At 47.6% G+C, this 27,671-nt stretch overlaps 1 protein-coding gene across 3 annotated transcripts in view; it reads left to right on the top strand.

Annotated features, from left to right (window-relative positions):
* Positions 1–23,138, top strand: part of RNF44 (ring finger protein 44) — a 66,867-nt gene extending 43,729 nt beyond the window's left edge. For 2 of the 3 annotated variants that reach the window (XM_082213570.1, XM_082213571.1), the window contains exons 2-11: positions 4,245–4,426; positions 5,529–5,745; positions 8,122–8,289; positions 8,624–8,797; positions 12,815–12,982; positions 13,552–13,670; positions 13,918–14,005; positions 14,281–14,402; positions 17,875–17,974; positions 20,338–23,138. In XM_082213570.1, coding sequence (XP_082069696.1) covers positions 4,320–4,426; positions 5,529–5,745; positions 8,122–8,289; positions 8,624–8,797; positions 12,815–12,982; positions 13,552–13,670; positions 13,918–14,005; positions 14,281–14,402; positions 17,875–17,974; positions 20,338–20,400 — 1,326 coding nt within the window. In that variant the 5' untranslated portion in view covers positions 4,245–4,319 and the 3' untranslated portion in view covers positions 20,401–23,138. The remainder of the gene's footprint in view (positions 1–4,244; positions 4,427–5,528; positions 5,746–8,121; positions 8,290–8,623; positions 8,798–12,814; positions 12,983–13,551; positions 13,671–13,917; positions 14,006–14,280; positions 14,403–17,874; positions 17,975–20,337) is intronic. The other variant, XR_014217090.1, reaches the window with a different exon arrangement.
* The last annotated feature ends 4,533 nt before the right edge of the window (positions 23,139–27,671 follow it).

Here is a 27,671-nt window from a genome sequence, read left to right as displayed (position 1 = left end):
CACAAATTCAAATGCACTTTGGGAGCCTGCAATGTGCCCAGCCAACACTCACTTAGCATTAGTTTATTAAACAATAAAACCCAGTGTTTAACAAGTTGTCCGTATTTATCACTGAACAGGGCTGGCCCTCTCTTCTGTCTCACCCCACCCTCCACCCATGCAGTAGGCAGTACAGTGGTGCCCCGCAAGACGAATGCCTCGCAAGACGAAAAACTCGCTAGACGAAATGGTTTTCCGTTTTTGAGCTGCTTCGCAAGACGAATTTCCCTATGGGCTTGCTTCGCAAGACGAAAACGTATTGCGTTTTTTGCAAGTTTGTTTCCTTTTTCTTAACACCGTTAATACAGTTGCGACTTGACTTCGAGGAGCAACTCATAGAACGCGGTGTGGTAGCCTTTTTTGAGGTTTTTGGTGATTTTTGAAGCTTTCCCAAAACTTTTCCGACACCGTGCTTCGCAAGACGAAAAATTCGCTAGACGAAAAAACTCGCGGAACGAATTAATTTCATCTTGCGAGGCACCACTGTAGGAGTTTTTCTGGCCAAGAAAAGGGGTTAATAGTGAAGAAACATTAAGAAAATGATGAAGACCTCCCCCCCCCCTTTTAATTAGAAAATTTTATTTACAAACGCATAGACACTACCATCCTAGGTTACAAACATTAAAACACCCTTGTGACTTCCCTCCACTGTCCCTCACCCTCCTATGAAGGTTGTTTTTGCTAGGCAAAATGTGAAGCCATGACCAAGGACACTTGAGAAATGTTTTCATTTTCGTCTGACTCTTAGGTGTGTGTTTGCAAATAAAGTTGATTAGCAAGCATCATAGGGAGATGATCAGCAGGGGGTTTGGGGCTGCAGACCCATTGGAAGAGCTTGCTTTTTATAACATCCATATGCTTGGCAAACCTTGGGCGTGGAGGTTTCTATGGCAATCAGGGCTGGAAGGAAAGTACAGTTCAGTGTGTGCATATATATGTATGTATATATTCAGCAAATGAGTGTGGTGACCCCCGGTATGGGCACGGAGCTCTGAATTTCGGGACCTGGCTGGGGCCATGCCTGCACTCATTAAGGAGATGATGAGGTTGCTGAGCTCAAATTGCCGAAGATTAGGGGACACTGGAAGATTGAGGGCACTGACAGCAGCACTGAAAGATTGAGGGCATCGACTTGCTCCATATGCTGATGAGAAATGACTCTGAGGGATGCAGTGGCACTACGTTGCTCAGCTGGGAGAAGGTCTGCGAAGATGTGGCAGGCTTGTGGGGGTGGGGGGGGACAAGGCTTTTTACCTTTTGTTTCCTGTGGAAGTATGGGATCAGAACAACTGAACCCATGCTGTAGAGTCAAATCAAACTAGATTTTTTTCTGATAAGACTACTATAACCTGCCTTCCTGGTTAATATGGCGGCTACATTCAGTGTTAAGGGAACAGTCCAGTCCACTGCCTCCACAATGCTGGGAGCCGGTGTCTGCCATCAATCACCTTGCCTACCTTGTAGCTGGGTTTGAGTCTATATATGTGTGTGTGTATTTGGCAAAGGGACTTCCTCCTGAAGCTTAGACTAGGGTAACCCTGTTGCTGTTTTTCACATTGCTGCCCTGTGTGACTTCCTAATCCTAGTGTTTTGCTGATGCTTATTTTAATTGCATCCTGTCTCTCCAAGGAGCTTCAGGCAGCATGTGTGGTTCTTCCCTTTTATCTTTGCAAAGAACCTTGTGAGGTGGCTTAGGCTGAGAGATTGTGGCTGGCTTCAGGACACCCAGTGAGAGGAAGGGGAGGCCGACTTGGGTCTCCCCAGTCCTTGTCCAAAACTCTGTGACCACTGTGCCACTTTAGCTCACTTCTCAGGCCTGTTTGCAGTTGTATGGGTTCAGTCAGTGTCATCTGTGGGGGGTTTTCTGGCAAATTTCGTCCTCCCCATGCCTTTGGGGTACTGTTGACCCCTGCTACCATTTGTGGTACTGTTAAGGGAAGGGAGTGATTTGTCTATTACATGAAAATAGACAACATATTGAGCAATATCCAACTAAATAGATCTGCTAGTGCAGGCATGGGCAAACTCGGCCCTCCAGATGCTTTGGGACTACAACTCCCATCATCCCTGACCCCTGGTCCTGTTAGCTAGGGATGATGGGAGTTGTAGTCCCAAAACATCTGGAGGGCCGAGTTTGCCCATGCCTGCACTCGTGCAAGGATTCCCACATGTGCAACAGAACTTCTTCCACCCCTGTGCCCTCTCCAAATCTATCGCAGGGTCAGTGGAAGCCCCATAACATATTTAGGGAAACGTGTAGAGAAGAGAGGGAGACTTTCCATGGCACAAGTGGAAATACTTGGGCTGGCACATCTACTTACTTAGATGTTGCCCACAGTCTTTTCATCTGTTATTTCCCCCACAAAATGGACAGAATAGGTTCTGAGTTAAATATCAAAAACATTGAACATCAGTTTTGAGTTTACTTTTATTCCTAGAGTGAGTGTTTTGGGGTTGTTGTTTTTTTTGTTTTTGTTTTTTTGCCTTCTCAGTCATTCCAGTTAGGGGTAGAATTGCTCCCCAAAGCCATAAAAATTAAAGCATAGATTGCTCCCTAAATTAAGGAGTGCGTGTCCTGCAACACCCACATTTAAGGAATACCTGGAATAAGGATTTGTGGGAGACTAACTGACTTCCACACACCCCATACTTTTGGAGTGTGTTTGTCCCTACCTGATGGCACAGAATGAAATTGTACCAGGCTGTTAGTAATGTGACCCTAAAACCTGATACTGCTCAAAATTCCTTCGGCAGCATTCTAGTAGAATTTTATTTTACTATTTTTAGTGGTCTTCAAAGGCAGCCCCGCGTAAAAGTGTGTGCCAGCAATCCAATATTAATGGGTACTATATGGACCATCCAGGATCCAAGTTGAGGTCTGGAGCACTCTCAAACAGTGAAGCTGATTTTTAAAGGGGAGTTCAGCCCTGTCCAGATCAAGCCCCAGGACCACTAGGCTTCCTTGTCCCGGCTGTGTTTCACCTTGTTTGCCCACATCCAGCCTGCCAGTGGCTTCTGCAAAACAGGCTTGTTTCCCCGCTGTCCATAGTTCTGGCTGCTCATGGTGTGTTCCATGGGAATGAATAAAATAACAAGGATACTGTAAGGGAACAGAACTCTGCCCAGCGACATTTCTTTCTCTGAAGAGACTTGGGGCTGCTCACACAGCCCGTGGTGCTCAGTGCTCAAGACTCCTTGGTATTACGCTGTCCACCCATGCCAAGGCCTGGACCCTGTAGAAAAGCACCACAGCTGTGTTTTAATTCCGGGGATTTGTTACAAAGTCATCTGTTTGCAGAAGCATTGCAGTTGGGGGCATCTCCTTGCTCTGTTTGGGTCATTTGCCAGCTGTGTGCTTAATAGGACGTGCAGCCTTTCCGCTAATGGTGATGAAATTGATGCCGTTGATGAGATGGGGGCAGGAAAGTACAAAGCTTGTGCCGAGGAGCAGTTCCCATGGGGGGGGGGTTGGTCTTTTATCACAGCTACTTTATGCACACACCGCTCTGTCATCAGAGCCTTTGAGCTCTGCTCTGTCTTGCCCCCTCTTCCCACCTTTGGGAACAGGCTCGGCTGTGAGCCGTGTGGTTTTCTGAGATTGCTTCCGCCATTAGACAGGCATAGATTGGCACTTGGTTGGCAGTAGTGGCCTGTGCTCATGGGGGGGGGGGAGCAACACTTCTCCATATTAACTCTTCCCCCCTCAAAACATGCCATACATTTGCATGCCTCTCAGTCAGCGTCCGATTCACAAAACATTCGCTCCTGGAAGAGGCATGTCCCCGTGTGGTGTAGTGGTGAGAGCATTTGAACTTGGTCTTCAAAACCAAAAGCCAAATCCGCCACATGCCCACTCAGCCACAAAGCTCACTGGTCAGTGTGTCTCAGGGAGGCAGGGGTAGAATACGATACATGGAGAGATACAGGTAGAGGAAGGGAAAGGCTGGTGGAAAGGGTCTGAGCAGAGGAAGTAGACATTTGGGGAGAGCACCTCATGTGCATTGCGGGAGGAGATGTAATTAGGGAAGAGGCCTGGTCTGTGGCTGAACGCATGGAGCATTTTCCCCACCACTTCCCGATGTGCTGTAGCCTCCTAGCGTTGGCACGACTGATCATGGCATGACTGTTGTCATGAACTGAAACTGCTTGACGCCTCTCCTTGCCTCCAAGCTCCGGCTCACTGGCTGTTTCTCCACTTTCTACAGATCCCAAAGAACTGGGGTGCTGTCGTGTTTGGAGTCTGAGATCCAGCACCCCCTCCTGCCTTGCCAACGTCCCCAATGCGACCATGGGAACTGGCAGTGAATAGGCGGCCTCCTTCTGTCCCCTTTGACCAGCGACGATTCTCAGGGGGAAGCTGTGACAGCCCAGCACACCTCAGGAGAAGGTACGACTCTTCCTCTCTTTCACTGTGCAGATCACCTGGAGGTTTCTTAGGGAAGCGCTGGAAAAGCCGGAGTCTCCTTGTATGTAAGCGGATAGTGAAAGTGGTCCCCTCTAATTTCCAAAAGGTTCCCTATGCAATTCTGAAAGCAAAAGTGCAATCCATATTAATGTAAGCCAACATTTTCTGGAGCATATTTGCTTTACCCGCCAGCTCCCATCTTCCTCTCATATGAAGTTAAATGAGAAGAAAACCTTGCACTGTCCATCTGGTGTTATCCCGTTGACACGCACAGCTTGTTTACATGCAAGGTGTTTGTGTAGGTATCTGAACAAAATTAATCCAGATACTGCCTGAGCAAACTTAAAGCTTTGCTCTCATCCAGAGTCCAGGTAGCCATCTGTGTTGCAATGCACATCCAAGATGCAGGTACAGAAGGAAAGACGGGGTGACCAGGATTACCAGCGGAAAGGTGTTGAACCATCAGTTGAAAGGCCTCCATAGCAAGCCTGTGTTTTAATGATTTTAGGATTAATTTACTTGCCTTATACTAAGCTAGCTTTGCTCCAGATGCTGGGAACCTGCCATGTTTGGGAGGCTCTTTGAGATGTGACACCTTAACCTATTCCTGTCTCCCCCGATATTGCTGATCTCCAGCTCCCATCAGGCTCAGCTACTCTGGACATTATCCGGAGGACCACAGGTTTCCCAGCCCTGCCTGAGATACCGGGAAGAACAGATTCACTTTGTATGCTGAAGGGTTTGGTCAAACCAGAGTCCTGGAAAGAATGCAGCAATGATAATAAAATAATATATATTTAGATTCTATCTTATCTCTTAGCTTTCCGCTCAAAGGAACCCACTCAAGGCTTTGTTCCATGTTATGTCTCTGTATTCAGTGTTATGACTGAACTTGTGTCCTAGTTTTTTTGCTGCACCAACAGTTGCTCCCTTGTGTTGCTGTTCTGGCCTAACCCTGCTGTTAAAACAAAACAAAACACATACAATAAAATGGGTGAATTTGTAGCTGAGAGCTCAGTGCAGATAATTGGCTGGCCCCTGGGGTCACCCCTCTATATTTCTCTCCCCACAACTGGCTCCACAGCCCTTCTTCCCGGCACCACTGGGGCCGACGCGAGCGACCTCTGCAAACTCTCCTAGCCCAGGATGAGAACTACTTGCACCCGGCTTTTTTCCAGCAGCCACACACCCCTGTAGATGAGCACCCGGCGTACGTTCTGGCCAATACGCCACCACGAATGCTTCACCCGGCTGCACACCCACCCCACCAGCATCCATTCATGGTGGATCTCCATGAGCAGGTAAGGATGATGCCTGGGGAGGGGTTGGGGGGGGGGTAGATGGCTCAAAACTCTGCGGATTCCAAGGGCTGGAATCTTGTCCCACCAATGGAGAAACTGTGGCTGGGATTTGCCGAGGTCCCAAGCTGACCAGGACCAGCAGACCTGGTCAGGGCAAGCACATCTGCTCCCTTCACTTTTCCGCCACTGAAGTGGAAGGCTATTGTGTGTTGGATATACTCCGTTTTTGTCAGTGGAGGTTGGCACAGCTGTATCCAGGCCAGTAGAGTGCCTGGCAGCGGGTGCCCACTCCCAACCGTATTCAGCAAAAAGCCTTGCTAGCCTGAGCACAGAGAAACAACATCTTTCTGCATCAGGGTGCCTCACCTGTGGCCTCCCATGTGTTGGTGGCCTACAGCTCCCATCAACCTTGGCCAATGCTGGCTGGGACTGATGAGAGTTTGGAGGGCTACAGCTTAGCTACTCCTGCTCTCCATGTTGCTCTCCACCAGAACTTCCGTTTCCTGACTGACAAAGCAACCAAACCCAAGGACATGAATGTTCTGTCATATTGAAATTTGATTTTGTACCATGTGCTGCTTTTGGCTGTAAGATCCAAAATAGGTTGGACTGGTGTGTCTAGCAAATACGGAGTGCAAGTCCCTGCAGTGGGATTCCTGCAGACTTCCCACAAAACGAAACTTCAGTGGCTGTGGAAGACTTTTTTACAGGCCATTTGCCGGGTAGGGGACACACAATAGCACTGTTCTCCCTTCCATTCTTTCTACAGTGGTACCTCGGGTTAAGTACTTAATTCATTCCAGAGGTCCGTTCTTAACCTGAAACTGTTCTTAACCTGAAGCACTACTTTAGCTAATGGGGCCTCCCGCTGCTGCCGCACCGCCAGAGCACGATTTCTGTTCTCATCCTGAAGCAAAGTTCTTAACCCGAGGTACTATTTCTGGATTAGCAGAGTCTGTAACCTGAAGCGTATGTAACCTGAGGTACCACTGTATATCTAACATATATCTGAAAACCACCCATCACAAGCAAAATAGGTGGGCTAAGGATTGAACACCTCAACTTGGGACCCTTTTCGGCTGGTGGAACAACGTGATGACACATCTTCTAGTGAAAGAAGGAAGGAGGCCTTCAGGTGCACAGACTGAACCCGATTCATTTTCAAATAACAAATCCTTCTCCACATTGCACTGTGCAATATAAAAACAAAATAAAATTGCATTGCTAACCATCTGCAAAATAAAATGAAAATAAAACTCAGGATATCGTTTCATCAAAGGCAATAAACTAACTGTAGATCTGTCCCCCGGTGTGAGGGTTATGTCTCAGTTTGGGAGCTCACACAACCTTTTGGGAGACCAGAGGCTCAAAAATGCCAGTTTTCTGTGCATGTCGCATATCCCAAAATGAGGGACTTGGAACCAGGAGAAGTAAATCACTTAGGATAAGTCGTAAACAGAATGTATATATTTCAAGGCACAAAATAGTAATTGATGAAATACAATTGAAAGTATGTGGACAAGCGTTCAAGATCTAACTATTTCTTAAAAGAAGCCCAGGAGGATTCCAGACACTTGATGGGTAGTTGGGTCACTAGATTCACCTCAGGAAATTTTCACCGAGAGTCAGTTTGAATGCAGAGCTTTAGAAATTCATATATTGTACAGAGTCCTGCAGCTTCCCAGTAGGAGATGAAATGAGCTAGTCATAGGTTCAAATATTAATTCTGTGACCTACAGAAAGTTTTGCCCTCACGCCCCGAGAGCCATAATGGGAAAGCTTCTTCAAGGGAGAAGCTGCAAGTGTCTGTCAGCTGAAGTGCTGGTTCCTAGAGGAAGCTGAGTACTATATAACTCATCCTTGATCTCCAGAACTTACACATAGCAGCCTGGGAAGTGTTCTTTCAGAGAGCGTGTCATCCCAACTCTTAAATTCTTGGACATGCTTGTACAGTAAGCCCACAACTTCTGTGGGGGTTATGTTACAGTGATCACACCTAAAGCCAAAATTGCATATGGTCAAAATACATTGGGTTAAATGGTGGGTGGGATTGTCAAAGCCATTTTTCTCACAACTCTGCCTCCATTTCAATTTTTATTTTATTTTTTTTGCCACGTGTGTGGAGCTGAATGTGCACAAGTTAAATGTGCATAAGTTGTGGGTTTGCTGTAGATTTGGAACACTAATCTTATGAATTGCATTTCATCAATTTCTACTTTGTGGTTCTCTGAATCTTGCATCTTTCTTCGGCATACTTTAGCCGTGGGCTCTTTGGTGGTGGCAGTGGCAGGCGAGGGGTTATCTAAGGCAGATTGAACGTCCCCATGTGAGGAGGTGTGACTTTTGATTCTGCCGCTGCTGCTCTCTTTCCTCCAGGTGCATCAGGGAGCCATCCCTCTCTCCTACACGGTGACCACAGTAACCACACAAGGCTTCCCCATTCACACCGGCCAGCACATCCCAGGTTGCAGTGCGCAGCAGCTCCCAGCATGCTCAGTGATGTTCAGCGGACAGCACTACCCACTCTGCTGCCTCCCACCCCCCGTGAGTCTCTTGGTATGGGGAGAGAGCAGTGAAGGTTAAATGTCTTGTTCTCTGATTTGCCATGAGGGGGGTATTGCACCACTTCTCTGTTTGGGTTTGATACCTGATCAGCCGGGCTGGTTTTTTTACCTATAAAAAGAGGCTAGGATATATTGGCATTCTGCTTAAGGCCCGTAGGTTTCCTGCCGATCTTAGAGGAGAGGCTATAGCCTGCTGCTCGTGGGATTCTCCACACCCTGTTCTATAGCCAGACCAACATCATCTGCCTTTCAAGTTGGTTGTAGCCTTCTCATGGTGACTCTCTTCCCTTCCCTCCCTCCCTCCCTTCTTATAGCTGATCCAGGCCTGTGCCATGCAGCAGCTCCCTGTCTCCTACCAAACGTTCCCGCCGCTCATTTCCAGCGACCATTACATCCTGCACCCTCCACCGCCTGTGCCGCCACACCAGCCTCCACACATGGCTCCCCTCAGCCAGTTTGTCCCACTCCAACCCCAGCACCCTCGCATGGTAAGTTTTTTGGGGTGGCAGGCGGGTGGGCTTGGCGGTGGGAAGGGAGGGATGTCTGGGTCCTATCCCCACTCCATGCTCTCAGCGCTGTTCTTCTGAGGGATATCAAAGCTGGTGCGATCTCAGTTCTCCAGCGTAGCGTACAGTTGAAGACTTGGGGTTTCAGTCTTCAAAGGAGGTCTCTTGCCGTTGTAACAAGAGAGAACTGTACCTGGTTTCCAGTGGTCATCAGAGGTAGGTAGGCAATGCTAGAAACTCACATATGTAAGCTAGGTGCCAAATGGCTCCTTAAACCAAGGTTTCATTTGCCAAAACAGAACATCTGGTTGCCATTTTGGGGCAAGACAGCTCCAAAGTCATCTTTCCCCCCACAAACAATGGGCTGGCTGTAATTGGTTAGCAGTTAAACATCTGACTAGTTCAGATGACAACCTTGAGTTAGGTTAAGAGCTTTGAGAACTTAAAGAAGAAAAATCGCTTGATCCACAGGGACAGTCCATATACATATTGACCTATGCCGACCTCCTTTTCTTAATGGTGTCTGCTCCTGCTCAGGCTACACAGAAAAAGCATTTTGCTTCCTGAAACTCATGTTGATTGTACTTGGTTGTAAGTGGCTGGAAGCCAGGTTTAAAATGCCCCTGGCTAATTTTGAACACTGAAGGTAGGTTGTCTGATGGACAGGTCTCCTTTTCACTGTATCCAATGTATCACAGTCAATTGCCTAGAATCCTGTCTGGCTCAAGCTAGCTGCAAAGCCAAGCCTGGGCTGCACACATCAGCAGTGGCGTAGCGTGGGTTGTCAGCACCCGGGGCAAGGCAAGTAATTTGCGCCCCCTAACCCGTGGATTTGCACCCCCTAACCCTAACCCCCAGACGTTGCGCCCGGTGCGGCCGCCCCCCCCTGCACCCCCCACGCTACGCCATTGCACATCAGCAGGCATGAAGTTACCTTGCTCAGTATGTAGCATGTAGGACAGCGTGGAGTGACGGTACTTAGTGCCTCTGTGGCAGCAGTTCCATCCGTATGCCACATCTGTTGTGATTAGGTGGAACAAGGAGGGGGTTCTGCATAAAGAGTTGGGGTAAGGAGCGGTCCCTTGCTGCCACTGATCACCTGGAGCTGATTGGACCTTGGCACTGCAACCAGATGGCTGGGTGGTTGCCTGCTCTTGATGGGGTTATGCTGCCCCTGAAGGGGCAGGTTCATATCCTGGATCCTTTGCTGTCGCTCGAGGCTCAGGTGGCCTCAGTGGCCCAGAGTGCCTTCCATCAGCTTCGGCTGGTGGCCCAGTTACCCCCCTTTCTGGACAGGGATAGCCTAACTACTGTTGTATATGCTCTGGTAACCTCAAGGTTAGATTACCGCAATGTGCTATACGTAAGGCTGCCTCTGAAGACGGTTTGGAAACTTCAGCTAGTGCAGAATTCAGTGGCCAGGTTGCTCACTGGAGCAAGATGGTTTGAGCATATTAAACCGATCTTGGTCCGACTGCACTGGCTACCAATTAGTTTCCGGGTCCAATTCAAAGTGCTGGTTTTGACCTATAAAGCCTTAAACGGCTCAGAATCGCATCTACCTGGACCCTGAGATCATCTTCTGAGGCCCTTCTTTGTGTGCCTCCTCCTTGAGAGGGCCTTCTCTGCAGTGGCTCCCCATCTGTGGAATGCTCTCCCCAGAGAAGTTCACCTGGCGCCTTCATTATACACCTTTAGGAACCAAGCAAAATCGTTCCTTTTTAACCAGCCCTTTGGTTGAGTTGATTGACATTCTATGCGCTTTTTAAATGTGAGCGGTTTTTTGTTTTGTTTTTTGAGGAGGAGGTTATTGGGTTGTTTTTATTTTGATTATGTATTTTGTGGTTTTATATTTTGATTTTATTCTGTGAGGCCTCCAGTTATAGGGCAGTATATGAATTCAATAAATAAAAATAAAAATATTAACATGCACATTTTTCTTGCAGTATTTATGATTTGCATTTTTATTTTTAATAAGAATTCTCAAGGTGATATATGATTGAAATAATACATTGCTATAAACTGTTCAGTGTCCAGAATGCCTTACATCACAATTCCATCCTCCCAACATGCAACACAATGAATCCTGTGAGGCTGGCTGTTAATCTTCCTATTTTTTAAGTGGGTAACTGAAGTTGAGGCAGCAACCCCCAGAACTAACCAGTGAACCCTGAGCAGAGCAGGGCTAGCCAGAACTTCTTCAGGGCATTGGAAGCTTGAGGTCTGTTACCTGTCTGGCCTTCTGATATGTTTGGCAGATTTAATGCAGATCAGATGAATCCATACAAACTTATATGAACCCTACATGTGTTGGGATAGATTTTTACAGGCTACACTGTTACGCACACACTCCCGCCCTGGGTGACTTCTGTACCCTTCCTATATTTTCTGCCTGTATAATTTGGGTTCCATCCTTCAGCGTCTTCTCTTTGAAGAGGAAGCAAGGAAAGGAGGGTGACTAAATGAAATGGAGATGACAGATTTGGAGCAACAGTTCCCAGCGATGCTACTAGTTAGGAGGAGCATGGGACTCTGTGCACTATGCACTATGCTTTTTCATGTACTGTAGTCAGCATTAGCAACTTGCTGCCAGAGGGAGCAGTGCCAAGGATTTAAGGTGAAGGTAAAGGTACCCCTGCCCGTACGGGCCAGTCTTGACAGACTCTGGGGTTGTGCGCCCATCTGGCCGGGGGCCAGCGCTGTCCAGAGACACTTCCGGGTCACGTGGCCAGCGTGACAAAGCTGCATCTGGCGAGCCAGAGCCGCACACGGAACGCCGTTTACCTTCCCGCTGGTAAGCGGTACCTATTTATCTACTTGCACCCGGGGGTGCTTTCGAACTGCTAGGTTGGCAGGCGCTGGGACCGAGCAACGGGAGCGCACCCCTCCGCGGGGATTCGAACCGCCAACCTTTCGATCGGCAAGCCCTAGGCGCTGAGGCTTTTACCCACAGCGCCACCCGCGCCAAGGATTTAGTATTGGTCTAAAAGAGCAGGCATCGTTATGAAAGAGGGTCTGTGGCAGTAATAGTCGGGCTTAGTGGTTTGAGTGTGTCTAGTGTACAGTACAAAAGTAGGGATTTGATGTAGGGTTTTGGATGGGGCAGTAGTCATCTTAAAATTACAATAGGATGCTGCCCTCAGTCCTTGTAGCCCAGTGTTGTCTACACGCTCACTGCCAGCAGCTTTCTCAGGTTCCAGAAGGGCCTCTTTCCCCCACACTCCCTGGAGATGCTAGGGGGCCACACTGGGCTCTTGAAATCATAGCCTGTGTTCTGCTACTGAGCTGTGGACTTTCTCCCAGTGTCCATTCAATCAATCAATCAGTCATTTTATTTGTATGCTACCTTTCCAAAGTTAATCATGCTTAAGGTGGCTTACAACATACAAAAAATTACATAGCTGCAGACATAGATAAATAGTAATAAACAATAAACACGACATCAAAAATTGGAACAATGGTCACATAAATCATAAGATCCAAAATGAAATTACAGAACATTAACATCAATTAATGTGCAACAAACCCTCTCAAACAACACTGCAGCCTAAGATTGTTCTGCAGCCTCAGCTTTTTGTAGCTGGAGTCCATCAGGGCTCCACCTGCCTAGGCCCGGTGGGAAAAGGCCTGCAGGACAGGGAGCAGGTCTTCCAGGACTTGAATTCAAGATACAGAATGCTGGACAAAATCTTGTTGCATGGGGGGAACAAGGCAAAAATAGGATGCTTCTCCCCACCCCCACCCTTGCTCTGCCTTTGGGAAGGAAGTGTGGGGCTCTGGCAAGGTCCTAGAGCCCTCCCACCTCCTTTCCGAAGCTTAGCGCCTCGCTTACCCAGCTTTGGGAAGGCAGTGCAAGGACAGGGGAGGCGGTTCTTGTGTTGCTGAGGGCTGCCAAAAAGGCCTTGAGGGCTGCACCTTGGACCACCCTGTTCTGTACTATCCTGAGTAAGAATGGCAGCATTTCTAGTTAGCCCTGTATATTGTCTGCTTTCTCCACAGCCACTGCAGAGGATAGACAATGAGGTGGAGCTCCGGGGTGAACAGCACTCTATCGGAGGCTTCTCCTATTCTCCTTCCCACCATACACCTGCACTGTCTCCCTCCGTGCCACTACATTACCTTCCACACACCCATGACCCACTGCACCAGGAACTGCCCTTTGGCGTGGTGAGTGTTCTGGGATCATAGCAATGAGGCCTCAAGCACTGGACCCCCCTGAGGGGGAAAGGGCCTCTTTAAAGAGGGTCCTTCGTTTGCTCAGGAATAATGGAACTCTGTGCTTCAGCAGGGCTGACCATCTGAGGAAACTTTGTACACTGTGAGGTGCAAAACGAGTGACCAGGGCTCAGGGTCTTTCTCCAGAGTTGGCTTTTCAGTAGCCTCTGTGGGTGGGTAGATGTCGTTTCACGAAAGGATGACTCTTCACAGTTTGGGAGCTCTCCTTTTGCATTTGCAGCTCTTAACTCCCCCACTCGTGTAAGAAATACTTGTGCATGTGTGTGCCATTGTTCCGTGGGGATACAGACAACCTGTATAAGGCGGCTTTGAAGATCTGCAGTGATTGATAATGTTTCGTGCTGCAGAATTCATCCTTTCTTGGTGCAGAATGTTTCTGTTTTCCTAGCTGCAGATTTTTATTTGTGTCCTGTTTGGTATGGGGGGATATACTGCCCAGGGATTAGTCAGCATCATCTCAGTATGCATCAAACTGACTCACCTCCCGGTGTTTCCAACAGCCATATCCACACATGATGCCCCGGCGACTGAACACCCAGCGATACAGATTGCAGCAGCCACTGCCGCCTCCGCCCCCACCGCCGCCTCCATACTACCCAAGCTTCCTGCCATACTTCCTGTGAGTATCCATTGATCAAACAGAGGGAGGAAGTGCTGCTTGAGGAAGAAACCTCCTCTTTGCTGCTGGGGTCTAGGGCTGAGGGCCTTGCCTTTCTTTCAGCGTGACCCCTTGGTGGGAATATGGACTTGCCTCCTTTTCCTACCCATGTACTCATTCAAAACGCAAGGTTGGTTTCTGCCTTGGTTTCTGTGCCTACACGCTTTTCTGCTCCTGTTGACTACTCCCCTCTGCCTTTGAACTTTAGATCAATGCTTCCTGTGTCACCGACAGCTGTGGGGCCTACAATAAGTTTGGACTTGGATGTGGATGATGTGGAGATGGAAAACTATGAGGTGGGTTGGCCTCCCTCTCCCTAGGGGGCATCGGATTGGCAGGAAGGCTCTAGAGCAGCTGGTTAGTGGTACCCTCAGTGCATGGTGGAACAGGAAGATGGTAGGGTTTGCCGTGTGATGGGGTCAAGTGGCAGCAGTGCTAGGAGAAGGAACCGTCCTGTGGTGGATGTACTGTTGAAAGAGCGGGTTTCAGGGTGTAGGAGGAAGCCTGATTGGAGCCCAGAAGGAAGCTGATCAGCTGTGTATGTATGTTCTTTTTTTAAATCTTCCACTAGGCATTACTGAACCTGGCCGAGAGGCTAGGAGAGGCCAAACCCCGGGGACTCACCAAAGCAGACATCGAACACCTTCCGTCCTACCGCTTCAACCCAGAAAGCCATCAGTCGGAGCAAACCTTGTAAGTGTTGGGAGAAAGGGCCTCCAGTGGAGTCCTAGATGGGGAATAGAAGGCAGCGCAGCTGAATTTGGAAGGAATTGGGATAGCAGGCATGAGGGTTTCTGTTTGTGAGTGTGTGAGTGAAAGAGAGAGGGGGGATGATGATGGTGGTGGTGTAACTAGTACTAGATGCACAGGATTTAGAACACAGGTGGTCATTGCCACTTTATGTGAGTGGCAGCAGGGAATTCTGCCTGTCTCCTGCTCATATTGCAGGGACCCAATCTTTAGTTGTCCCTTTCCTAGCAGTTGGGGAAAGAGTTTCCTTCGGCATCATTTTGCATACAATTGTAAGTCTCTCTGAGCAATGCAACTGCAGTGAAAGGGTGGAATATAAACAACTCTAGGGTGATACCCGACTAAGTCATAGTATGAGTGGATCCACTGGAAGAAGTGGAAGAAGTCCACTGGAAGAATCAGCCCATTGATTTCCGTTGGGCTGCTCTGTGTATGACTTAGTGGGATGTCACATTGATAAATAAAATAATTCATGTTGACTCTCCTATGGAACAAACAGTGAAGCGAGAAGTAAATAGCTTGAGTTGTATGTCTGTTGTTGATCTACGCTTGCCCCTTTTTATTATTATTTAACCTTAAAATGTGTTGTGGGGAGGGGGTTGCACTCACCCTTTTTTCTTTCTTTTCTTTCTTGATATACGTACAGACCTCCAAACCGAATCCAACTCATGAGCAACTGGTTCTTCCTGTTTCCAGGGCAAGCGAGCTGTGCAGAGGGCTGATTGACTGGTCCTTGTGACCTTCCTATCTGTTCTTTTTATTTCATTATATCCCACCTTTCTCATAGCGCAGGACCCAGGGCCGCTCACAATATGCATTAAAAAAAGAATTACAGCTAGTAAAACACCTCAGTCAGTTATAAATCATATTTAGAAAGTTACCATATCAAAACCACCGAATCAAAACAACTTAAAACAATTTAAAAACACAAGAGAAGAAGAATATATACAGTCCTGATTTGCAAGTATTGCTTTGACCTTCTGCTAATCAAAGGCCCCTTTCATTCAGAGTGGTCTTTGAAGTATGAAAAAATAATAGATTGGTGGGTTTAATAAAAAAGGGGACCAATTAAATATTTAAATGAATAACCATGAGAAATGCCTGAGAGTGGGAAAAACTATTCAAAAACCCCAACCCCTGCTCAAAGCATGGGGGTGGGGAGGTCTTGGCCAAAATCTGCACTGATTGTGGTTGCTCATTGGGGCAAGACAGTTTGAGCATATTACACCGATCCTGGCCCAACAGTACTGGCTGCCAATTAGTTTCCCAATTCAAAGTGCTGGTTCTGACCTATATAGCCTTACATGGCTCAGGACCACAGTATTTCAAGAACCACTTCTACCCATATGAACTGCTCCAGACTCTGCAATCATAATCTGAGGCCCTTTCTCATGTGCTTCCCCCACAAGAGGCCCAGAGGGTGGCAACACAAGAACAGGCCTTTTCTGCAGTGGCTCCCTGTTTGTGGAATTCTCTCCCCAGGGTGGCTCTCTTGGTGCCTTCATTAAACATCTTTAGGTGCCGGGTGAAAATGTTTCTCTTCAACCAAGCGTTTGGCTGTTCTATGACATTTTACATGTGTTTGTAGAAGGAAGGTTATTGGTTTGTTTTTATTTTATTATGCATTTTGTTTTTTCCTGTTGGGATATTTGGATGAAGGGTGGTATGTTGTTGTTGTTTAGTCATTTAGTCATGTCCGACTCTTTGTGACCCCATGGACCAGAGCACGCCAGGCACTCCTGCCTTTCACTACCTCCCGTAGTTTGGTCAGGCTCATGTTCGTAGCTTTGAGAACACTGTCCAACCATCTCATCCTCTGTCGTCCCCTTCTCCTTGTGCCCTCCATCTTTCCCAACATCAGGGTCTTTTCCAGGGAGTCTTCTCTTCTCATGAGGTGGCCAAAGTACTGGAGCCTCAGCTTCACAATCTGTCCTTCCAGTGAGCACTCAGGGCTGATTTCCTTAAGAATGGATACGTTTGATCTTCTTGCAGTCCATGGGACTCTCAAGAGTCTCCTCCAGCACCATAATTCAAAAGCATCAATTCTTCGGCGGTCAGCCTTCCTTATGGTTCAGCTCTCACTTCCATACATCACTACTGGGAAAACCATGGCTTTAACTATACGGACCTTTGTTGGCAAGGTGATGTCTCTACTTTTTAAGATGCTGTCTAGGTTTGTCATTGCTTTTCTCCCAAGAAGCAGGTGTCTCTTAATTTTGTGGCTGCTTTCACCATCTGCAGTGATCATGGAGCCCAAGAAAGTGAAATCTCTCACTGCCTCCATTTATTCCCCTTCTATTTGTCAGGAGGTGATGGGCCCAGTGGCCATGATCTTCGTTTTTTTGATGTTGAGCTTCAGACCATATTTTGCGCTCTCCTCTTTCACCCTCATTAAAAGGTTCTTTAATTCCTCCTCACTTTCTGCCATCAAGGTTGTGTCATCTGCATATCTGAGGTTGTTGATATTTCTTCCGGCAATCTTAATTCTGGTTTGGGATTCATCGAGTCCAGCCTTTCGCATGATGAATTCTGCATATAAGTTAAATAAGCAGGGAAACAATATACAGCCTTGTCGTACTCCTTTACTAATTTTGAACCCATCAGTTGTTCCATATCCAGTTCTAACTGTAGCTTCTTGTCCCACATAGAGATTTCTCAGGATGAGGTGATCAGGCACTCCCATTTCTTTCAGAACTTGCCATAGTTTGCTGTGGTCGACACAGTCAAAGCCTTTTGCATAGTCAGTGAAGCAGAAGTAGATGTTTTTCTGGAACTCGAAGGGCGGTATACTACTACTCATAATAATATGCAGCTGAAGGTGAGGAGGAACTGAACTCTCACCCAGTCATTGGTGTTTTTTGGTGTGTTTTTTGTCTGCTTTTGAAAGGGCAGTACATCTGTCCACCTTTAGGAATAGAAGGGCTTATTGAGGAGCGAGTTCAGATTGTACCCGAGCAGATCTGTGAATTGTCAGGGGAAGGCAACAACCCTTACTGATATGTACAATCGAGTTGAGCAGTGAAATCCTTTTCCTAGCATGATCATGCAGTGTCCCCTGGAAGTATGTATTGGGCACCTAAATAAGGTTCTGCTGGAAACAGTGGGAGACACTACTCCCAAAGAGTGGGAGGTCTGAAGCTCAGTGGCAGAGCCTCTGCTTCCTAGACAGACGGTCGTGGGTCCTCAGCATCTCCAGGTGGGTCTGGGAGAGAATCCTGCCTGAAACCCTGGACAGCATCTGCCCATCACTGTAGATCTGACTCAGCATGAGGCAGCTTCCTATGGGCCTGCAGATAATCTTGCCCCTGTGGGGAAACCGGACCATGCGGTGCTTGAAGACCGTGGATTGGTGTGCTGCTCCTTTGTCATTCTTCTGACACTGCACTGACTGGGTCCTTCTCCCTCCCTTCCCCAGGTGTGTTGTGTGCTTCAGCGACTTCGAAGTCAGGCAGCTGCTGCGAGTTCTGCCCTGCAACCACGAGTTCCACGCTAAGTGCATCGACAAATGGTTAAAGGTAACATCTGCTGCTCTTGCTCTATCACTGGGGAACCATTGCATTAAAAGATTATTCTGTCCGGGATGCTGCGGCTTAATCGGCAAGGAGCATATTCGGAAGTGCATAATCATCAAGTGGGGGGCGGGCATACAGGGGGGAAGGGGCCTTTGTGCAAGCAATCTAAGAGACCCAGAGCTTTGGAATCAGCTTTGACAGCGCTCTCTACTGGCTGTTGATTGCAACTGCACCGTGAAGGGGAAGGGGGCTTGGTGCAGGATGAGACTTTGCAGGAGCGGCAGGGTTCTTCCTGGCCATGGAAGTCTCCCCTGCTGTTCTGGGGGAGTTTCGCACCCCTCTGGAGCAGTTTTTCTGGAGGGCATGCAGGGGGAAGAGTGACTTGGAAAAAGTCACCTCCGCCCCTTTCTGTCAGCAGGAGTGAAATCTGGGATTCAACCACGGCCTCTAATCTCCATTCAACATGTGGGTAAATTGCAGGCAAATCCTTTAAGTAGAGACTCTGGCTTTTATTATGTGCAAATGCAATGACTGTTCAATGATTTTTGTGCACCTGTAAGGTGACTCAGAATCCTAAAAAATCAATAATAATAATCAATCAAACCACACACAGAGACCTTCATGTGATCATGTGGTAGCATAGGGAAAGCGCCGCAAAACAAACTAAAGTGGAATAAATCTGCAAGGGAAAAATCAATAATAATAATAATAATTTTATTATTAATACCCCACGCATCTGAGCGGCTTCCAAACTCATATAAAAACATAATGAAGCATCAGACACTTAAAACCTCCTGATACAGTGCTGCCTTCAGAAGTCTTCTGAAAGTTATATCGTTATCTCCTTGACTTCTGATGGGAGGATATTCCAGAGGGTGGGTGCCACTTCTGATAAGTCCCTCTGCCTGGTTCTCTGTAACTTCACTTCTCATAGTGAGGGAGCTGCCAGAAGGCCCTGAGAGCTGGACCTTGGTGTCCAGGCTGAATGATGGGGGTGAAGGCGCTCCTTCAGGTATGCAGGGCCTTAAACTTAAGAAAAGGTCTAGTGGGTCAGACAGTGGGTCCTTTGAGTTTAGCATTCTGTTTCCAGCAGTGGTCTGCCGGATAGCCCTAGAAAGCCCTCAAATGGGGTGCAAAAGAAGGTGCCTTTTTTCTTTTTCTTTCCCTTAGTATTCAGAGGCACGCCTAGAGATTCTGTTGAACCATCACACGTAATTAGCCATTGATATGCTTATTTCCCATTAATTTTGTCCTGTGCCCTCTTGAAGTCACGTGGGCCACTGCCACATCTTGTGGCTGCGCAATTCTGTAAATTTCACTTGTTAACTTCTCACCTTTTGCAGCCCTATGAGACCCTTTTTGAGAATGAGTGACCAAAGTGGTGTATAGTATTCCAAATGTGGCCATACCACCACCATTACTTGACTTTACTTATATTGAATCTCATTCATAATTTTATTGGGAGTTTATGGGCTTCCACCATCTTAAATAATCTGTTGTCAAGCACAAACTTGGCCACTTTATTTCTCAGCTGAATCCAGATTATTCATGAACAAATTAAGTAACATTGGTCTCAGTGCTAATCCTAGGAGCACTCCATATCTTGTCTCTGTTTTGAAACCTTCCTGTTTATTCCTGCCGTCGCTTCCTGCTTTTTACCTAGCTTCTGATCCAAAGGAAATTATGTCAGAAGGAAAGGTTTGGACTGGAGGGCTTCTGGAAGAGGAGGTTCGCTCTTAACTACTTTGTTCCCCTAGATCAGGGGTGGGGAACCTCAGATTTGTGGGGCCAAATTTAGCCAGCCAGCCCTCATGATTCCCCCTTTGACCACGCCCTCTCTCGCCAGCCCTGCTGCACAGGTGCTTTTTGCCTGGTTGGAATGCATCCTTGCATTAGGATAATGCCTCTTGTCATCCTGGATGGAGAGATCTGTGTAGGAATACCTGAGTTTTGGGAGGCCAGAATGTAGCCTGCTGTACAAAGGTGAGAACTGCATCTGTTTCTCTGGCCAATTGTGCCTGGCCCACGGCTGGCATGTGGCCCTTGGAAGGTTGCTCATGAAGGCATGTGGTTCTTGGGGCCCAAAATGGTTCCCCACCTGTGTCCGAGATAGAGCCCAGTTTCTTGTCCTTGTCCAGTGCCGGTTGATACCTTGAGAAGTCCATTCCTTCATTCATTAGCTGTTCATCTTGAACATTAGTTGTTCATTAGTTTAGGAGAAGAGTGCCAAACCTTCAACGAGCAACAGGTCTCAGATAAATGGATACAGGCTGCTGCTGATTGTTTAAGCAGAAACGTTTCCTAGTGGGTGTGGTTGACCTTAAAGCCACGTCCCTCTTTCCTGATCCTGCCATTGGTCATTGCAGGCGAACCGCACATGCCCAATCTGCCGGGCAGACGCCTCAGAAGTGCACCGGGAGGCTGAGTGAGGCTCGTCAACGCACTGCTGCACAAATTCACTCCAGGATACGGACCTTGGCCCAGGGGCTTGGCCCAGCCTGTATGCTTAAGCCTCTGGGGACTCTCCTGGGATGTGGTGAGAATATAAGCAATGTATGACACCCCCCTACCCTTACCCCTCCGTGGCATGGACTGGGCCTGGTGGCAGAGCCAGCTCCGCGGTGTCACGCTTCGCTAGGGGGAGGCCTCCCCATGTGCTCCGCACTCCAAAGAGACTCCATCCTTGCGCCATTTTACTCTCCAGGTGTTCTTGCATTCCTTTCGGTTTGGTTCTCCTTTCCTTGTTTTGGTTTTGTTGTGGCTGTCTGACCCAGGTATTTTTAGTCCCCCTCCCACCCCCCACTTCTGGCGCCACCAGATCGGGGCCTTCAGAAGCCGAGCAGCTCAAAGATGGGGGAGGAAGTGCCTGCTTCAATCCCACCCCCCAACCACTTGCCCCCCAAAGCACAGTGTTGTCGCGTGGCAGGCAGTGGAAGTGGTTGGTTGCAGCACTGATGAGGGGTGGCCCAAAGCCTTCCCGGAACCATTTGGGGTTGCCCACACACAAATCATGGCCCAGGGCTGCCTCTTCTGGCTTTTCCTTACACACACACACACACACACTCCATCTTGCCCTTCCTACATGCCAGGGATGCTGGGCGGCATTCAGGGCTCCGTAGCAGGGTGGTGATGGTGGAGCAAAACAGGCCTGCGCAAGGCCCAGCAATATCCCATCCCACTCAGCTCCCCTTCTCATTGCAGAGGGGCGTGTGGAGACCCATTTCCCCCTCAGAAGACGTGGAGGAAAGCGTGAGTTGAGTGAGTGAGAATCCTCGTGGTGAAGCAGCTGGCTCTGCTTCATACATCTGTAAGGTGGAGGCTCTCTTTGCAAGGCCCGTCTTCAGAATCATGTTCTCTAGCTAGAGCTGACAATTACTTCTCTTCCCTTCTGCAGCTCAGTTGTTTTCCTTGGGGTCCCCTTTCTTTCTCAGCACCCATCTCCATGAAATCCAACCCCCCCCCTTTCCTAAAAATACAAATCAGGTTCGTGCCACTGTTTCCCCCATATCTCAGGGGAGGGCACGCGTGTTTCTCTGCCTCCCTCTCTCCCTGTTTTCCTTCTGCAGGGAAGAGGGAGATGCTCAGCCGACTGAAGCAGAAGCCTTTAGTCCCACTGTAAATCCTGCCCGCTTTTCTGTGCTGACCCCAGGCTAAGCCCCTGAAAGCTGCCGGGGCCGCTGCGAAGGTCTCTGCAGTAGGATCCTGGGCAGCGAGCAGATGGGGAATTATTTATTAATCTTGTTGTTGTCTACCCTTGCACTAGCTATCATGGAGAAAAGCCCATCTGGCGAAAACCGCTCCTCCCTCCAAGATGCACTGCTGCATCAGCTTTCTTTCCTTTCTGCGTAGGACCAGGCAGACGTTTCCATTCCCTTTTCCACTCGCTTGACCATTTCTCTCTCCTCCTTCCCCCTCCCCCCCCTTCCGGGGGCCCCAAGTGAAGTTTGGCCCTCCTACTGCCACCCCCAACGGAGTGTTGTTTTCCCCCCTGCATGGCCTGATGCTTGTGCTCTGGGTCAGGCACCGTGGGGTGGGGTGTTTCGCCATGACGAGCATACATGCGAGTTGTGTGCCTTCCTGTCTCTCTGTACACGTGTGTGCGTGTGTTGCGTGCGTGCGTGCACACACACACTAATCCTACCTAAAAAAAAAAAAAGCACCTGCTGGTTTGAAGCAAGAAAGCAACCGACCTGCCACCCTGTTACAGAAACCTGTGATCGTTTAAAAAAATATATCTTAAAAAAAATAAAAGTTGTTTTGCATGATTATACCATGGAGCCGAGAGAGAGAGAGAGAGAAGCCCTCGCCATGTAGTTGGTTTGTGTTCGGAAGCCTGGCAAGAAGGACTCGGAGAGGACGATGAAACCTAATGTAAATGTTCACAAATTATGCATGCATGTTATGACCAGCTTGGAACTTGGTATTGGCTAACTCTCTAGCCAGCTGTGGGGGTGATGGGGTGGGGGGGTTAAAGAGGGAGTTCTTTGTGCTCAGCTGATTACTGCCATGCACTGTACTGCACATGTCCGCAACGCCTCACAAGGACCGTCAACGCTTTTCAGGGCATTTCTCCCTCCCCTTCCCCACCCCCTCCAGATTAGAGATGGGTTTGAAACCTGGTTGGGCCAGGAGGAGGCAGCTGTGGGAGGGGGGGCACATACAGGACTGAACCTCGAGGTAGGCTTGCAAGGGTCAGGGTTGGCAGGCGGTGGGGGGAGCGGTTAGTAGCGGCCTCAGAAAGGAGAGGGTTTCGTTAGGTGCATCTTCTCTTTCATGGTGCTGCAGAGGTGGGTGAAGTTGCACCCGCTGACATGCTCCTTGCTGTGCCATCGCCCCCTTTCCTCTCTGCATCTTTTCCCGGCACATGAACCTTGTCCCTGTATCAGCTAGTGGGATGTGTTTGGCAGTGTGGCTCCGTCAGAATTCAACTTCCTCCACCGTCCACAAGGTGGAGCTCTCTTTCCCCCCTGCATATTCTCCATCTTCTCCCCAGCTGGGTTCATTGATTCCTGCTGCCTTTAATTGCCAGCTGAGGTCTGGCATGTACCCAACCCCCTTTTGGAATGGGTGGCAGCAGATGAGAGCGGGCCATGCTTTTCCTGCTCATCCAGCATCCCAGGGCCTTTATACATAAACCAGAGCCTCTTCCCACAAAACTAACCCCCCCCCAACAAAATCCCATTCTCCCAGCCACACAAATGCCGGAGGGGCACTCATGAGCGGAGCGGGTGGAACAAACCATGGGCCCATTACTCAGATGGGTCTGGGCCAACCTTGGAGCAGCGTTTGTGAAGGAAAGCTGGATTCTTCCAAGCTGGCTCTTTTCTGTGGGGTGCTCCGAGCTCAGATGGTGGCTGGAGAGGGGAAGTAGCCTCTCTTAAAACAGTGGGCAGGATCAGTCTAGCTGTCTGCGTTGTTGTTGTTTTCCTGAGCCCACTGGCTCTCAGCAATACTTACCTCTGAAGCAGGGGAAAGTCTTTTTAGGTGTAGCTGGGGCCACCAGGCCTTTTGCCATTGGTGCTTACAGCTAATCTCTCCCCCCACCCCGACCCCAGATGCTGGAGTTCTTGAGCCACAGGAAGTCCTCTGGGGGGCTAGGAGGTTGGGGACCTGGGGACCTGCTTTCGTTTTGTCTCGTGGACCTTTTATTCCGTTACCAGTCCAGGGATGATCTTCAAAGTCCTGCAGAAAGACGCCGAGCCACACAGACAGGATGTAGCAAGGTGCATGTTCTGCTTAACTACAGCTGGGTAGCAATTTCTTGTTTTGGCAGGAGCAACTAGCCTGCAGGTAGACCAGTTCGTTAGGAACCTGTTGGAGCTCTGGGCAGGCCGGAGCTTTCTTTTTAATCACCTGAATTTCTAATGAATTGAATGTTTTTTAAGTCCCCACCTGGCTCAGCCCCTTCTTTGCACTTTCGCTGATAATGCAGGTTAAAACGGCGAAGTCATTTGGATCAGGTCAAATAATTTAAATCTCTTCCTTCTCAGCCCACTTTTCCAGAGGGTTAGAATAGCCACAGTCGGACATCTAAGCCAGGTCTCGGCCCATGCGCCTGCGTGCGCACACACAAAGGAATGGGCCACTTGCCATATAAAACTGCACAGACACCAGCAGCCCCTTTTGAGTACCTGTCCTTCTGTGACCACTCAGTTCTCCCCTCTCCCTCACATGTCAAGCCAGTGCCTTGTGTCAGACCCACCTCCTCCGCTCTCCCCCCCCCCCCGGCCCCAGCCTTTCTCCTCGTTTCACAGCTTTTTTAAAGAAGGAAAAACAATAACAACTTATTTCACGCGACACAAATAACCAAAGGTCTTTACTGTATATAAAAACCACAGGTGTTTCTATATTTATAGCCAATCAGAATAGTGCCGGTGCCCATCTGTTTTAAAAACGCTCTCCTCTCCTCCCCCCCCCGCTATCTCTAGTTCCCCCCCCCCGCGCCCCCCAGAAAGATGACTTGGGGTTGGGGAGGGTAGAAAAGCCTTACGGTTCTTCTGGTGGCGACTCGAAAGCTCACAAGCTCGTGTGCTGCAGAATTTATTCCAATGAGCAGCTAAAAATTATCATTTTAAAACAAAAAACAACAAAAAAATTACTAAAACATTTATTTAGGATGTTTGTGATTGCTGATTGCGCTGTAGATGCCACTGTTTACCAATGATTTCCTGTGGTGGGATAGTGGACTGTTTACTGTTCTTTTTTACCAGTCCCGTGCCCTCCAGAGGGATAGCTCAGCTTCACCCTACAAGGAGAGGAGCCTCCCTGTAGGGCACCAGGGCATTTGTTCTGTGTTAGAAAGTTTATATATATATATATTATATATATATTATAAATATATATATATAATTTTTTTTTTGCTCTGTTACTTGCACATTTTACAGTTACCTCATTTTTCCCATGTATGTATTTGAAAAAAGGCTAATATATAGAGAAGAAAAAAGGTTCTTAAATCTCTAAAAAAAGTGTTTGTTTTTTTTCCATTCCATTGGAATCATATTGGTTTGTAGCATTTAACATAACTAGTATGTTGTATTATATATATGTGTATTATACTGATTGAAATTTTTAACAGATTTGTACTTTTTTTAAAATGAAAGTTGCTAGTTCTGCTTGACCAAGTAGTGCAATCATTATTTTTTTTAATGTTGTGGCTGATTTTGAGAGGGATATTCACTAATAAATGTATGATGTATACCAACGAGGGCAGGCCAGTCTCTTCTCTTGGTGGAGGCAGTGCTCTCAGGAAGGTGGTGGTGGTTGTTTGTCTTCTAATAGTAGTATTAGAGGTATCCTGACCCTCCTCCATGGAGCTACGAATGGCATCCTCACCCCCAGCTTTTGAACTGAGTTAGGATGGGAGACTTCGTAGAATGGAGCAATGGTTTGAAATGCAGTTTCCCACATCCAAAAGAGCCATGGCCTAGACCCCAGCTCACATTCTCTTCAAAAAGTCGTCACAATGATAAAATGCTGTAAAGAAAATCTGCGTTAATTTGCTTTATGCTCTTATCAGTGCCACAGTAAAATATAAAAAAGTGAATGTGCTATGAAGGCACATGAATTTTCCCTCGCCAGCTTCAGGGAAGTTACTGTGCCCCTGAAACATTAACTTCAGCATCCATCTTAATTTTGGTTATGGAACAATGGCACAACCTTTTTAAGTTGCAGCATGTTTAGCATTCCCACCAGCTTCTCGGTGATTGATGTGGGTAGTGTCACCCCTTGCTTTCAACTAATGCAGCATCTATGATGTGTGGGTTGTGGTTCCTATCTGCTGCAGCTCCGTGACACAAGGAACCAAGCCCAAGCTAAGAAGTGGAATGTTAGCATTTTAAAAATATACTGTCTACTCTGCCACCAGTGATACCTGGAGCAACTTTCTCTCAGCAAACAAAGTAAGCGTTTTCCAATGCCCATGGTGGTTTGCAGATTTGCTTTCAGTGTGTCAGTGGTTTGTTAAATATCATGGTTAGCACTTGTGCTTTTTTTTTAAAAAAAAAAAAAGCATGACTGATGTTTGGACAAATTCACAGAGAGGTCTACCAGTGGTTAAGTAGTGATTACTGCTTTTGGAGACCTCTAGATTCAGAGCCTATGTCTCCTTGTAGACTTTCTGGAGAGGTCTGCTTAGCCATTGTGGGAAACAGAGTGCAACCAGTTGATCTACTATTCAGTTTTGTTTTTAAAGCTAAACATGCTACATTAAGGACTCTCCATGTTTCACTCAAACTCCAAATAACTGGAGGTGGTGGCTAGAGAAAATGTTTTTTTCTCCATTGTTCGTAACACTAGAACTTGTGGACAACCAATGAAGCTGAATATTGGAAGATTCAGGACAGATAAAAGGAAGGGTTTCTGCACAGTTAAAACTGTGGAACTCACTCCCACAGGAGGCAGTGATGGCCAGCAACTTGGGGTGTCTTTAAAGAAAGGTTAGACAAATTAAGCTATCAATGGCTACTTGCAACAATGGCAATGTTCTCCCTCCATGGAAAGAGGCAGTAATGCTTTTGACTGAAACTGCAGGCTGGGAGTGTGCTCTCGTCCTGCTCATGGGTTTCTCCACAGGCATCTGATTGGCCACTGTAAGAGCAGGATGTAAGGCTAGATGGGGCATTGGCCTGACCCCAGTAGACTCAACTGAGATTCCCAGCAATTGGTATACCATGGAATACTGACCATGAAGGCAGAATATAGCATAGGTCTGTTTTAGGGAACACAAAAAGCAGCCTTACACCAGGTCATAATTGTCTACACTGATTGGAAGCAACCCTCTGGGCTAGAGTCTTTTCCAACCCTACCTGCTGCATTGTAAATCAGATGCTCTATCAGTGGTAGTTCTTGCATTTGCTGTCCACTGGGTCAATTTTTGATTGAGCCATTCACTCTAACTCCCAAGATCTTTCTTGCTTGGCCACTGCCAGCTCAGTAGGATTTGCATCTCCTGCCCACCTACATGTTGTCACACTTGCTTATGTGATACGATGCTTGTTGGATCACCCATATTCGCACATTCAAAAAACTCTTGTATCGCAAGAGTCTTTACTGAACTGTGACTTGATTTTCTTCCCTTGCTTAGAGTGTGTCTGGGCTGGAAGCTTTCTATTAGAAAATAGCAAGTGGTCAAACCAAAATGAACCTACCTGACCTTTACATCCTGCATTCACTCTAGCAGTATTAACTCGTTCCAGTTTGGCAAAAAGCAATACTAGTGTAAAAGCTGTAAATTTTCAGTGCAAACCACATCTTTTAACACTAGTGCCCACTAGAACATCTGGCAGATGATTTGCCTTTCCCCCAAATCATATTTGCTCATGCTCTAATTTTGCTAATTAGATAAGTAATTAGTATAAAGTTATGCAATGCAGCATGTTTAAAATGAATTGAGCAACTGCAAGATTCACAAATAACGTAGGGGTTGGGGTAAGTTACGCACATCATTTATTATGGGGTGTGAAAGTATTCTGAAGTTTTTGCTTTCTGCGGAAAATGGCATCAATCCACACTCACTGCTGTGCTTTCTCTTTATGATAAAGGCCCAAAAGGCATTCAGATGCTCTAGAGAAGGGGGTCAGGGCTATGCTTCAGTCTGTTCTAGCAAAGAATTTCACATGCTAACCACTTTAAGGCATAAAGCCAATAGCTGAGAAATTATCTGAATTTTTGGGAGTAGCGAGAATTCTTTAGGCAGGGAATA

The sequence above is a fragment of the Podarcis vaucheri genome (genome assembly GCF_965113315.1).
Source record: "Podarcis vaucheri genome assembly, chromosome: 2".
Taxonomy (NCBI): domain Eukaryota; kingdom Metazoa; phylum Chordata; class Lepidosauria; order Squamata; family Lacertidae; genus Podarcis; species Podarcis vaucheri.
Note: the sequence above shows the minus strand (reverse complement) of the source record. Positions and strands in the feature narration are given on the sequence as shown.